The sequence below is a fragment of the Podarcis cretensis genome (assembly GCF_951804945.1).
Source record: "Podarcis cretensis genome assembly, chromosome: 17".
Taxonomy (NCBI): Eukaryota; Metazoa; Chordata; class Lepidosauria; order Squamata; family Lacertidae; genus Podarcis; species Podarcis cretensis.
In genome coordinates, this window is record NC_137187.1 from 24,360,786 (window position 1) to 24,375,752 (window position 14,967).

A 14,967-nucleotide genomic window follows, 5' to 3' on the forward strand; every position below is an offset into this window, starting at 1 on the left:
ATTCCTGGACTCCTTTTAAAAAATCTAGAGAATATTTCTACTTCTTTGTTTTATTACTCTTGACACAAGAAACAAAAGAGACTCGTGTAAAAGCAGAGAGTGCTGTTTTTGCTAAGCTACCACCAAAGCAATCTATTTCTTACCGTCTATAGTCATCCAAATGATACAAGAAAATAATGCAAAAGCAATATGCAAAGAAAAAAGGATAAAAGCAGAATGAAAAAATTGTTACTATTATTTGAAAACGGAGAGACCAAATTAAGCAGTGATGGGAGTACCAAGATTGCAATCAAGAAAGAACAATACTATTTAAGTTCCTTAACAGAGTAGTGATTAGTAGGAACTAGGAATAAGAACCTTTGGATATATTCAGGCTAAATTAACAATCGTCTACATCTCAAATATTTTTTCTCATGATCTTATATGTGATACTAGGGCTCAATAATATATACGTACTCAGAGAAGCATATACAGTGGTACCTCGCAAGACGAAATTAATTCGTTCCGCGAGTTGCTTCGTCTTGCGATTTTTTCGTCTTGCGGAGCGCGGATTCCCTGGGTATTAACGGCTTTAAGAAAAAGGAAGCAAACCCACAAGACGTTTTCGTCTTGCGAAGCAAGCCCATAGGGAAATTCGTCTTGCGAAGCAACTCAAAAAACGAAAAACCCTTTCGTCTTGCACGTTTTTCGTCTAGCGAGGCATTCGTCTTGCGAGGTACCACTGTATACACATTCTACAAATGGTCCTGTATTATGTCTTCATATTTTGCTGGAAGCTGCCCAGAGTAGATGGGGAAACCCAGCCAGATGGGTGGGGTATCATTATCATCATCATCATCCATAAACCTTGCATTCTGTAGTGAAAATACTAATCCCGTCTATGCCAACAGGATACTGCTGTTCTTGCTGGTCTGGACCGTTGCTTATATATGGGGTGGTAGCAGGCCAGAGTGAAGACTGCAACAGTCTGGTCTGCTCCCGCATGCCCTGCCCCACAGGCTCAGCTGGATTGGCCAAAGTCAAATGACAGTGATGAGGTGGGAGCTGGCCCGGAGATTTTCTAACAGCCAGCAACCTGGTGACTGCTGCTCTGGTGGTTGCGGAGCCGATGGCAACAGGCCACAACTGCCACCCACCCCAGTCTGGGTAAGCAGCCATTCTTGGAAAGAATACTATGCAAAATAAGGAAGTATGTGCATACAGTGGTACCTTGGGTTACATACGCTTCAGGTTACAGACTCTGCTAACCCAGAAATAGTGCTTCAGGTTAAGAACTTTGCTTCAGGATGGGAACAGAAATCGTGCTCCGGTGGCGCAGCAGCAGCAGGAGGCCCCATTAGCTAAAGTGGTGCTTCAGGTTAAGAACAGTTTCAGGTTAAGTATGGACCTCCGGAACGAATTAAGTACTTAACCCGAGGTACCACTGTACTTGTTCCATTTGCAAAACTGATTTGTATCACAGAACTTGGACTGGACTTAGTAAAGGAACTGGCCTATTCTGGTACAGAGTACACATAACCCTGACTAGGAAAAACTTCATCATGTTATCTTTGCTCACTATTCTCACGCCCTGAGGTCCTTCAAAACAAGAAGAAACCTTCCTGCCAACAGCAGATTTTTGTGCGCACGGATCTTCAGTACCCTCAATCCAGAGATCATAAATGAATGGGGAAAATCACAAATTCACTTCTGAATCAGATCTACTACATGGAAGAAAAACTAAACAAGATGGCATCTACATTTTGGAACTCCTTGTCTATTGATATCAGACAGACACCTTCATCATACCATTTTTGACACCTGCTAAAAACATTTTTGTTCAGACAAGCTTACCCAGATACCTGATGTGCTTTTAGTTTATTGCTGGTTTAAATTTTCTGAATGTTTTAACTGCTTTGACTAATATTTTTATTGTTTTGTTCATTTTGATTTCATGGCTTTTTTAAACTATCAAACAGTATATAATTTTTTATGAAATAAAGTTTATTTAGAGTAGACCTATTGAAAATAATAGACCTAACTTATTCATGTCCATTCATTTCAATCGGCCTGTTCTGAGTAAAACTTAGTTGAATACCCTCCTTAATAATGTTTTTTAAATCCAGGTTAATAGGTCCTGTCTATTTTACCTTGCTGCTCCTCTAAATCCATGTCAAGCTGCCGTATTCCTTCGTTAAGTTGGTTGATTTTTTCTTTTATGTCTGTCAGCCTAAAACCATGCAAAAACTAAATGATGAAAACTGAAAAAGTACAGCATTTAGCAGGCATTTTCTGGAAGGGAAATAGCAAGGTGAGTGAAGTTAACAAATGTAAAACGCCAACATCTTTTAGTTTCTTTCCCTAACATCTCTTAGGTTCTTAGCATTCCAGCACTGATGTATTTAACTTTAAACAGAAACTTGATTATCCCAAAGGAGCGATCTCGCCTTGTTTAACTTAACAAATGGGTCCACCTGCTGGTTAATCAGCATTATAATAATGACTTGGATTGCAAACCTATACTAATTCACCTACTGGGAGTAAGTCCCACTGAAATCAATGGGGCAGACATATATAGGATTACACTGTTTGCTATAATAGAAGAATGCACAATTGTTTCAGTTGTACTGCTCATTAAAGCCAGGCATCCCCAAACTCGGCCCTCCAGATGTTTTGGGACTACAACTCCCATCATCCCTAGCTAACAGGACCAGTGGTCAGGGATGATGGGAAGTGTAGTCCCAAAACATCTGGAGGGCCAAGTTTGGGATGCCTGATTACAGCCATCTTTAGCCATTATGAACAAGGGACAGAAAACACATGAAAGGGATGACTATATGAGGTCTACTTCTCTTCTATGCCTGCAGAGGTTTTCTGCATGTTTAAGAACCCTGGAAATCTTCCACCTTGCCTAAGCTCCTTTCTGCCAAAATTCCCTTGGAATGAGTAAATTGCCACGAGATGAACATGTAGATATGGGGGGAAACGTGGTTGAGTAAATACAGTCTTTGGCTTTACATACTACTTGCTTTTAGCACTTTAGTAACAGTTCAAGTCATCCCAAATAGATCATATCTCAGTTCAAAATACGTTGTAACTAGAAGTGTTTTGCGAGGCATTCAAAAAACACAAGGTCTGTTTCTTTATATAGCCTATAAGCAGCTGCACTATACAAGCTGGTTATATGAGTTGAGCAGCTTTGCAGAAATAGATAAGAGAATTGCATTTATATTCAGAACCAGGGTCTAAAAGAACAATATGGAACAGCACTAACTGTCTCTCCATGCTTGCTATTTCTTGGTTGTCTTCCTTCACCTTTAAAAAAAGAAAAAAGAAACATATAATCATTAAATAACAATGGAAAACCCAAGATGGTTGGTCTCTGCAAAAAAATACCTTTTCTTTCTGTTTATTCGGATGTAATGTTTAATTTATTATTTTCTCTGGAATTTAAAAAAATGCAATAAAGATTTTTTTAAAAAATTACTCAGTAAGGCTAAAAATGGAGATCACTTAATAATAATAAATGACATCTGTCAGTTCTGTTTCTAGCATCATTATCAATAGTTGGTGGTTTGGACAGAGGTGCTTACTTGACCTCCCAGTTTTCACTTTTCAACTGCCCTTTGTTTGCGAAATCTCTTCATTTCTGTCTGTTTTAGCACTCTACATACCTGTTTTAGCAATCTCTCTCTCTCCTCCTGTGGAGAGCCCATACTTTTGTCCTCTGCCATCATTTGATTCCGATGTTCCTCAAGGCCATGAAGCTTTTCATACAGTTGCAGAGCCTCCTGTTTAACCTGGGAGTGTGCTATTTCCTGAAGAGATAAACATACTAAAGTGATGAAATATTTTGTGAATAAAGTCATGTAAGTGATCTGTTAAGAATTTGTGTACATCAACCAAAAGTGCTCATGTGTTGAAACTGCCAGGTAACAATTTATTTATGATTTGTTTATAAAGAAATATATATCCCTGAATACTGTCTGCCAACCCCCACCCCTATAAATACAAACAATAGTATTCAATAAAATGCCCTTTAAAACTTGATAAAAACAAAACTATACATCCTGGATAAAACTGAGTAGATAACTAAAAATCAAGAGCCTACAATCACTGAGTAACAAAGCCCATGGCTTCTATTACAAACATTAATTGATATTCAGTGTCCAGATAAATCAATAGGCTATCATGGGATTTTGGCCATATTTTCTCAATGGTACAGCAAAAACAAAAAACCAACAACTTATGCCAGCTTTTGTTTCTCATTAACAAAATTTTAAACACCCTCAAATTTCAACCATTTTGTAATTGAATAGAAGAATTTAATGTCATACATACAGCATCTAGAGACTGTTCTTTTATATTCACAGCATCCAGTTCTTGCTGTAAGGCACATAATTCCTACAAGAGTAAAATAAGTTAGAATGCAGGTCCTGCTACTCGAATGTTCATTACCTGAAATCTGTTACCTGAACACAATTAGTTATACCCAACCTTTGCTAAATGAAAGACTGGTTCAGATCTCCAAACAGCTGGAGTTTGTCCAGCTCCTTGTGTTTATCTTGGCGGTGACAGCATTTGGGGCAGAAACCATGGAGTGAGGGACAGAGATAGGGCACATCAAGGAGCAGAAAAGATCAGACAAATGAGGGAGCAGGAAGGATCAGACAATTCAGTTTTTCTTTTGTTTGGCTGATTAACTGCAGTAGTTTCAGGCAGAAACCAAGGAGGGAGAGTTGTTTAGTCGATGAGTCGTGTCCGACCAGAACACTCCAGGCACTCCTGTCTTCCACTGCCAGTTTGGTCAAACTGTGGGAGGCAGTGGAAGAGGGAGGGAGAGAGAAAGGACAAATCATGGAACAGAATTGTTCATATAGGAAATACTGGAAATCACCAGCTCATTAAGCGAAAGCTCACCTAATGAACAATTTCCTAGGAACGCACTGTGTTTGGAAAGCAGGACCAGTGTGTTTGGTTAATGAAAGCTACCAGAAGCTACATGCATAGAAAATGGACCCCTCCAAAAAATATGGGGAGTTGACAGCTTAGTCAAGATCATGCAATCCTACATAAAAGGATTTCAGCTTTTGGATTTCCGCTGTTGGATTTCAGCTATAGAAGGAGTTCTTTTTCATTTATCAACGCTTTATCGATTGTGCTGGGGCTCATCAAGATGTAGTTCAGACATGAAAGCGTCACCTGCAAGAGCTTTTCATTTGCCACTTTCATCTCCATGTATTTAGCTTGATCCTCTTCAGACATATTTTTGACTATGTTTTCCGCCGCCTGCTTTTCTTGCTGGATGTCATCTTCCACAGCTTGAATGAGATTTTCTTTGCTGCATCACAAAAGCAAATATTTTGTAAATAACCTCAATCCCCAAATCTTTATAAAGAGTGCAAGCCAGAAGCACATGAACCAGTGAATGTGTCAAAGGGGATCCAGGTTTATGCTCACCGTCTCTGCTTCCAACCCTTTTCTGCATTAAGCTTCTGAACAGAGCCCACTTTGTAGGGGCACACTTTGTAGGGGCATAAGCCTTCTCCATTTAATTTGCACTCTGCCTTTTGCAAGATACTAGATCTCAGAAAGAGAGAGAACTGAAGAGGGCAGGAGTGGGGATTGTGGGTGTGAGTCTGACCCCTCCCTCTGTCGTGTGCCAGTGCTTATGTAAATAGGGCTAGCTTGAGCACATGAACTCCTACCTTGAAGGAACAAAATATATAAAAAAAATCTTTCCAGTAGCACTTTAGAGACCAACTAAGTTTGTTATTGGTATGAGCTTCCGTGTGCATGCACATTTCTTCAGATACACTATCTTGAAGGAAGTTATACATGTTGGGCTTGCGGAAAACATTTGTACTGTGCCTTCTCTAAGGGTTGGGAAGCTGCAGGAAGCTTTAAGGCTGAAATTTACTATTGAAGATTATGAGGGAAAACAGCTTGGCAGGGGAAGGGTGAGAGTGCCCTGACCCTCATGCAGTCGCTTGGCTACTCTCTACAGCTGTTACTGAAACCTTCTTCCTAACCTTTGAGCTAAGTGAAGCATGTACATTCTTCCTGGGGAAAATCCCAGTCTGTATACCTGTGCTGGTAAGGCCTATGGCACTGTACAGAACTGCAAGCTCTGAGGATCCAAGTTTGGGTGGCATTAAAAGCATTAAAAGATGAGAGAGAGAGAAAATCTGGCAAGTTGCAGCAGCGATGTGAGCAACAGGATCAGTTTGGTAAAAACTGCTCTTCGTATTTTTTCCATCACACTACTTCTTTCCATATTAAGTTATCAGCCGTATTTCCCCTGTGTTCCTTCTCGGCTATTAGCACTCTCTCTCTAACACATTTAGGATACTGTCTTACCTGAGATTGGGCCCCATGGAAGTTAATGGGCCTTACTTCTGAGCAGACATTAAAGAATTGCTCTATTAAGTATCATATTACAGTAGTACCTTGGCTGATGAATGCCTTGCTACTCAAACATTTTGGCTCCCGAACGCCGCAAACCCGGAAGTGAGTGTTCCAGTTTGCGAATGTTCTTTGGAAGCTGAATGTCTGACGCAGCTTCTGATTGGCTTCCGGAGCTTCCTGCAGCCAATCGGAAGCCGCGCCTTGGTTTCCGAATGTTTTGGAAGTCGAACGGACTTCTGGAACAGGTTCCGTACTGTATTCATTCATTCATTCATTCATTCATTCATTCATTTATTAAATCTAGCCAAAGCCATTGCTAAAAGGTAAAACTACAACATAGGAAGATTAGGGCATAATATCACAATGATCACACCCACTCTATCACACAGGCAAATCACTATCGTAATATGAATAGTTATACTTTCTCATGTGAACCTGAGCTGAACCGGCAGATGGGTGTCAAACAGGTTACTGAATCTTTGTTAGCATAAACTGGAATCAGAGCAACTATAGTCACAGCTGAATCAGAACTGATCCACAATGTTTAATGCCTTCTCCTCTCACTGGTTTTGACTGAATGATACATGTGACATATAAACGTTAAAGGTGATTTTTAATTCTTTGAATGTAACTTATACCTAACCTCCACCCTGATCAGCGTGTTAACAACTGCAAAGGCTTTTAGCTGTCGCTTTTAATATGTACTTTGTAGATTTATGTCTGATGTTTGGTAACTGTACCCCACTAAAAAATAAACTTCTACCCATGGCTCTCTGTTTCCAATACAACCATGTTTTATTGGAAACTCTAACCGTGGGTAAACTTGCTCTTTCGCCCTCACTTCATGTCATAAACATGATACCTGATCATATTCTAAAACTTCCTTATTGGCTGCAAGTCTATTAAGTCACATATGAACCCAAGTCAATCTTTTGCTAAAGGCATCCTGAAGTTCCTTATTTTAAACGACCTGCTTGCTAATAGGGTACAAAGGTTGAAGCCAAGCGAAGTTAACATTGTACTCTCCTTTTTTTTTTATCCACAAGGATACACGCAAACATGTATATGATGTTCCAGAGAAAAAATAAGAAGGTAAGAGATTGGGTAAATTGCTAGTATTATCAAACGTATAGATGTTTGTTTTATTAACAAATGTATAATAAAATAAACTGTTTCGCAATCCAACTATTAAGATTATAGTTTAAATATTATATTGTTCAAAGCTGTATGAATTCACTCGATGGCTTTGCAAGAGGACATCTTTGGAAGCTTGGAAAATATTTTTCAAATGTTTCCCCTCAGTTTAAACAGGGAAGCTACCCGTTTTATTCTTCTTAAATAACGGAGGGCCTTTAATGGAACACTTCAGAAATAAATGTTAATCCCTGAAGAATTTTACTTGATTTTAATACATATATATACATGGACTAAAAGGAAGTTTTCACAAGAGACACTACAACTTTTGTGTGGGTTTTGAGAGGTTATTGATATTACTTGTTTGGGTGCTCCGATGTTTCTAGATACAGTGGTACCTCAGGTTAAGTACTTAATTCGTTCTGGAGGTCTGTACTTAACCTGAAACTGTTCTTAACCTGAAGCACCACTTTAGCTAATGGGGCCTCCTGCTGCCGCCGTGCCACCGGAGCATGATTTCTCTTCTCATCCTGAAACAAAGTTCTTAACCTGAAGCACTATTTCTGGGTTAGTGGAGTCTGTAACCTGAAGCATATGTAACCTGAAGCGTATGTAACCTGAGGTACCATTGTATTGCTGGCTGTGCTTTTCTCTATCTTTTGAGATTTGCAAACTTTTCCCTATAGGGAAGGGTCAAGCAGTTCTCACCAGTGCAATAGATATGGCTCATGTCTTGTGTAGCCTTGATCAGTAGCGCCATTTCAGAGCTCTGGAGGGAGGATGGGCAGGAAGAAAGTATCTGAAGTACTGTATAGCTGTTGCAGTTTCTTTCTTTAATATTTGGTAACAGCTATAGTGATAGTATTAAGACATCTGATGAAAGAACACCAGTACTTGGATAATTTTTATTGTATTTCTACAGGACACCTCAACAGATCACAGCTATGTCATTTTTTAAAGTATCAGAACACTAGGTGAACTAGACAAAGACAACAGAGACTTTAAAAAAGACTGGGAATTGTTCATGATGTATTTACAGAAATGTATTTACAGAAATATTGTAAAGAAATGGACTCACTAGCAGGGTTTGAGTAAAACACTTACAATTAGGAAAACAAGAGTAAAGGTTAAGAAACAACAATATGGAAATTAATTAAATGTAAGAAGTAACTGGAAGAAAATTTGGTATAAAAATGATAAGAATGTAAGAGCATTCAGCTGAAAGATGAAAAATAAGAGAAAACTTAAGCAGAAGTAGCAAATTTTCAAAGAACCAGAAGGAGAAGTTGAGGGAAGTCACGGGGTGGGGGGAGTTTTGTTTTATTCTATTTTCTTTTATATGATAAATGTGTTGAATATTAAATTGTAAATTTTAATAAAAAAATATTTTAAAAAAAGAACACTAGGTGAAATAATTTCTTGAACATTGACAGCTGACAAAGGCCTGATTTCATAGCACAAACGATATATAGTTTACATTTCCATATTTTACTCAGTTCTACAAATCCTGTTGATTCACTTGGCTTTGCAATCACAACTATGATGCTCTTTGTGAACTTCTTTTTCATCATTAAATTGAGCTTCAATACTATTCAAGCGATAACGTGTACCTACAGGTTGAGAATATGAGGCTTGCTTGGCTCCCGACACTGGTTGCAGCTCTCTTTTTATATCCAGTTGCTGCTTCTCAAATGGTAAGCTTCATAACCAAATCAAGCTACTTGGCTACTTTTCCTATAAAGCTGTTAACAGCTCGATCCTTTACATGTGTTCTATGAAGAAAGCCATATTGTGTTCAATGTGGTTGATCCTAAGGCTATTTTAACTCCTCTTTTGGGGTGGGGCGGCAAAAATTATCACATTCATATATATGATAGGACCTCCGCTGCCTTGCGGGATATCTTCAGAAGGAAAGGCTTGTGGGTAAACCCTACACAAATCCGGAGTGCAGTCCCTAAGACGGTTGGATGGTACTTCTTTCCAGCAACTCCTGCCACCAAGCTGGTGTCAAACATATTGCTTTGATTTCCTTTAGACCACACCAGCAAGGTCTGGTCGTCTGAGCAGTCCAGGAATACCATACACACTGCCAGGCTTGCGCCCTGGGGAGGTCGCTTGGGTGCAGCTAACGTGGTGATTTGACTTCACCCCTGGAGGTGAACTCCATTGTCTTTTGAGACAGATGGATGCCAATAATATATATGATAGAGTACGGTATGTGAAGGATCCAAAACCCACAGAATACAGTGCCTAACCAATCATATTATGATTCTCATCACCTGCAAAATACGGTAGTTATTTCATGGTACTCCCTTCTTAGCACCAGGAAGAAATATTCCATGAGTTTTCTCCTGGTCATTGTAGGCTGGTATGGGATGTGCCTTGCATTAAGCGAGGTGGGGAAAGAGATGGTCTTTTTTTTAATAAAAGTTCCCTTTAGCCCTACAACTCTCTGCCAAAGCATTTATATTCAGTCCTGAATGATTCAGGTATTTCAGATTTCTATGCTCAATATTCTACTGTAGAAAAGAGTTTAACTCCCAACATTTTTTATTTGAGCTCCAAGATTTCAACAAAAAAGGAGCAGGCCTGTTTTCCTAAAGCCTGAACTACTTTTTCTGGTCATTTTCTTTCACATACTGATCATATAGCTGACTCTAATATGAAAGACCACAAATCTGAACAGCTGTAGCTTTATTTATGGTTATATGGTTGTTTTGTGCTGCTGCTTTTGTTTCTATATTGTTATAGGATTTTCTTTCTGAAGATTAGCCAGGCAGAATTTTCCTTTACAATAAACATTAACATCAATATATTTTAGAAAAGTTTTAATATGAGAGCTTGATGAACATATTATTTGTTTTATCCTGGTAATCATCCCCAATCTGTATTTGTAACATTTTCTCTCTCTTTGTTTAACAGGTTACGTGCGAGGAAACAGCAAAAAACTATACTTCTGTCCCTCCTGGCCTAGACAAAAATGTTTCTATACTAGTTCTCAGTCACAACAGCATCACTTTAAATGAAAGTGATACCACAAATCTTCAAAAGTACATGAATATTACAGAATTATACCTAAGCAACAATTCCATTTCTATTCTCCGTAATTTTACTTTTGACAAACTTTCAAAATTAGCAGTTCTAGATGTCAGCAATAATTCTATCAGTACAGTTGAACAAGCAGCATTTGCTGGTTTAAATAAACTAAAGATTTTGCACCTACAGAATAACAAAATTGTGCAATTAGATTCCAGTGTGTTTTTATTGCTAAAGAGCTTGGTGGTCTTAAACCTAAAAAATAACCTTATGAGATATTTTGATGCAAAAATATCCCTTAATTTAACCAATATCACATTAATTGGAAATCCATGGAATTGTTCATGTGACCTCGTTAGTTTACAGAGTTGGCTGAAGACCACTAAAGTAACCATGGGTAAGTATCAAAAAATGTATTGTTTTAATCTATACGATTTCCATTTCAGGAGGACTAAGTGTACTCCGTTGATGTATGAATTTAGCTATCCTCACATCTTTTATTTTTGAGATAAGGATTCCTTTAGACTGAGAGCCAAAAATGCTAAAAGGAGTTGTCAATAAAAAGCACACCGAAAAGATAAAATATGAACTAAATGCCAAGCGCATACATTAAGTTGGTATTTGAAAAGGTCATGTCTGAAAATTTCCTATTCATCCAACAGATTTTGTATAGGAAAAGAGGCGTTTGCCCTATGAACTAGAAATGTACTAAGTAATGTGGTTTCAGAAAAAAAAAAACAGTGCAATCCTATACGCACCTACTAAGAATTAATCCCACTGAGTTCAACGCAACTTACTCCCAGCCTTAAGACTCCTATTAAACAGATGAACAGCACAGTCAAACCCGCCTGAGATTATTACAGTATAGGTAATACTGAATATATTCATATATTTGAAGGCCAGGAATATTTTCATGGAATGAATAATTGTTGGAAATAATATATTTGCCTCTGGCAACCCTATCACACTTGATCGGGGGTGAGGAGACTTTTTCAGCAGGGGGCCGGTCCACTGTCCTTCAGACCTTGTGGGGGGGCCGGACTATATTTTGAAAAATAATAATAAATGAATTCCTATGCCCCACAAATAACCCAGAGATGTGTTTTAAATAAAAGGACACATTCTACTCATGTAAAAACATGCTGATTCTTGGACTGTCTGCGGACTGAATTTAGAAGGTGATTGGGCTGGATCTGGCCCCCGGGCTTAGTTTGCCTACCCCTGCACTAGATGGTCGCATGGATTATTTTTAAAGTCCTAAACTATACTGTCTGAAGTTGTTTTTAAGGTCAGCACAGACCAAATTTTTTTAATCTTTTTGAAATGTTTATAATTACAGAAAATGAGAACGGTACTGTGTGTATGTCTCCAAGCAGCCTGAACAAACAATCTATCAAGACAGCAATTATAGCCGACTGTGAGAAAAGAGAGATGACGACTGAAGCAACCACCTTATCTTTCACTTCTCTTAATCCTAATAATGATAGTCAATCTCTGCATAATGGAACAAATAGAAAAGCACTAATATCAGGTATATTTCAGTTTGATTTACCAGCAGCGCCCATATGCCTATAGAAGCCATGCATTTCAGAAACAATACTAAAGATCATTTAGTGAACAGATACAGAATTTAAAGCAAATGTGTGCTAAAAGTAGGGCTCCCTCTGTTCATGGATAGCTTTTGATCCAGCAGAGGGATCCTGCTAGTGGAAGGAAGAACATTATTTTTGCCCAATCCCCACCCGTTCTGTAGTCTTCCCACAATCCCCCTACCCTCTCCAGCAGATTTTCACAGGGTGTAAAGGTCTGCAAGGTGAACGGGCAATTGGTAAAGCTTGCTCCCCTCCTCTTCGGCCATTATATCAAACCTATAACTGTGCATTCTTTTCCTTAAACACTGTTAAGAGCAGCTCCACCATTTCCTTTACATTTCTCAGGAAGAAGAACTCGCACAGCCTTGTGTATTTTAAGCAAAATTCAACAAGGAGTCAGTCCTTGGCTTGGTTTACAGACTCCAGTCTCTATGCTATCCTCATATAAATTGGAATATTTAGCATATATATTGATAAAGATATTAGATGTATTACCAAAATTGCTTTTGAATTGTCTTTTAAAACAAGTAATATGCTGAAAGTTATGATGGCTATATATAATTGCAATATAGCTTTTTCTAGTTTTTTATGCATATTGGTAAACGTCGGATTAACCCAAACAGCCATGCGTCATTGGGAGCACAAAGTTCAAATTCTTTTGTTAAACTTGTTTCTAGTGCAGCTAGATCTCAGCTGATCTAATTCAAGATACTCGCCCAGGGCCTCATTAACTTTGATGAATTCTTCCACTGATTTGGATGAATATGCCTATCTGGGGTCACTAGTCACAGACAAACAGACATAACTAGACTTGGAATGAGGCAGGTACCTGGGATCCAAGCACACAGCACAATGTCCATTTAACTGTACCAGTTGAATTCCCACAATTATGTTAACAACAGATACCTTCAGGACTCTTTAACAGAGTAATTACTGAAATATGTTCAGTCAAGTGCCAAACTTTACTAAAACACTGCTTTTAAAAGGCTAATAGTCAAATGTCCTAAAGATGATGTGTTGGCGTCACAGGTGTGGGAATTGCAAAACCACAAACTTGATTCTCCAGTGGGTTGAAGTGCAAAGTGACTTTTGCATATTATTTCCCCCCTGCAGCTCCTTTTACCTCTGAAGAGCTGATATGGAAAGTTAGGGAACCCTGAGAAACAGTATAGGGGGTGGTACTAGGGGTTGCAGTGGGGATGGGATTTTGCAAAAATCACCTATACCACTTCTGCCCACAGAAGCAGGCAATTTGCAGTGTGGGAACCTCTGCTGGATTTAACTCACTTCTGTGAATGGAAGGAGTCTAACTCCAACCCTTTATTTTTCTATGGAGAGAGGGAAGTTACTTGATAACTTCTGAAAGGTAACCTTATGAGGAAAAATGGGGTAAGAGTTGTATTTACACTGAAAAGTACTAAAACGATGTTTGATTTATTTTAAGGTGTGGATGTTCATCGTCCTGGCAAAAGTTGGACCTTTCTGATTGGTGTCCTGGTTGTTGTTATCAGCATTTCATTGCTGATTGGAATGGTCATCAAATTCCCAGTATGGTACCGTTATTTGATTAGCTATAATCATAGTCGTTTGGAGGAAGATGAACCAGAGATGTTTGAAGAAACTTTCACATCTCATAACTGCGCATTCCCACATACACCAGGTACCAATGAAGAAGAATCGGTTGTGGTTTTTGAACAATTTCATACATTTGTTCCAGAAGAAGATGGATTTATTGAAGACAAATATATTGATACATGAAGAGTTACTATGAATGTTGCAGTCTGAATCTCTCTGCCCCATTCTGAAATATGTGCAAAGGGCTGTCATATCTGTAGCTTTATAAAGCAATGGGCTAAAAAAACCAAACTGTTGCTGCTTGTGATTAATCAAAATATGCACAATTTAATCTTGTCATCATTACAGAAAACCACTATTGGTGAAATGGTGTTGGAGGATCAAAGGTTTTTTTGTATGTAAATCAGGGCATTTTGTTTGGGTACCTGAAAGAGAAATATAGCCCTATACAGTTGTACCTTGGCTCCCAAACGCCTTGGGACTTGAACGTTCCGGCTCCCGAATGATCAAAAACTGGAAGTGACTGTTCCAGTTTTCAAACATTTTTTTGGAAGCCGAATGTCAGGTGTGGCTTCTGCTATTGTTTCTGGCGCACCTGCACAATCGGAAACCAACTGGAAGCTGTGCCTTGGTTTCCAAACGTTTCAGAAGTCGAACTGACTTCCAGAACGAATTCTGTTCGACTTCCGAAGAACGGCTGTATATTTAAAAACAGGCAAAACAAGGGTCTGGCATGCTAAGGAAGTCATTACACAAATCATTAAGGAGGCATCCCCTGGAGTTTAGAGTCTGACCGTCAATGAAGAAGAAATAACATCTTCTGTGTCTGAACATCCAGAAATATGTAATTAATTAAAATAATTCTAATTAACAGAAACTGAGTTTCGCTTTTGTTGCACTACACAACTATGATTGATATAAGATAAATAAAATAAATAAAAATGTTTGTTTGCACTTTTAAATGAACAAAAAATCAGAAAAACAGGTTGATATCATGGGTACCCTTCTGGAGTGGCTGTCTGCATTAGGGGTGGATGGCACCGCTCAGCGCTGGTTTTAGTCTTACTTGGATGGTTGTTTCTAGAGGGTGATGTTTGAGGAGTGTTCTTTGGCCCTGTGGAACCTTCAATTTGGGGTTCCTCGGGGTTCAATGTTAAATTAAATCTTTTATCCTATATGCTACTTCTGGGGTTTGTGATGGTGAGCTGAATTTTTATTTATTTAAAACTGACTTGTTTTGGTG

At 38.6% G+C, this 14,967-nt stretch overlaps 2 protein-coding genes across 6 annotated transcripts in view; one reads left to right on the forward strand and one right to left on the reverse strand.

Annotated features, from left to right (window-relative positions):
- Positions 1-14,967, reverse strand: part of IFT74 (intraflagellar transport 74) — a 41,193-nt gene that overhangs the window by 18,338 nt on the left and 7,888 nt on the right. For all 5 annotated transcript variants that reach the window (XM_079959429.1, XM_079959432.1, XM_079959430.1 and 2 more), the window contains exons 9-13: positions 5,182-5,320; positions 4,321-4,383; positions 3,654-3,797; positions 3,254-3,294; positions 2,130-2,209 (exon numbers count right to left, since the gene is read on the reverse strand). In XM_079959429.1, the coding sequence (XP_079815555.1) occupies positions 2,130-2,209; positions 3,254-3,294; positions 3,654-3,797; positions 4,321-4,383; positions 5,182-5,320 (467 nt within the window). The remainder of the gene's footprint in view (positions 1-2,129; positions 2,210-3,253; positions 3,295-3,653; positions 3,798-4,320; positions 4,384-5,181; positions 5,321-14,967) is intronic.
- Positions 7,362-14,601, forward strand: LRRC19 (leucine rich repeat containing 19). The gene is made up of 5 exons (XM_079959669.1): positions 7,362-7,479; positions 9,138-9,215; positions 10,444-10,954; positions 11,897-12,088; positions 13,594-14,601. The coding sequence occupies exons 1-5, from the start codon at positions 7,447-7,449 to the stop codon at positions 13,905-13,907; spliced, it is 1,128 nt and encodes a 375-aa protein (XP_079815795.1). The 5' UTR covers positions 7,362-7,446; the 3' UTR covers positions 13,908-14,601.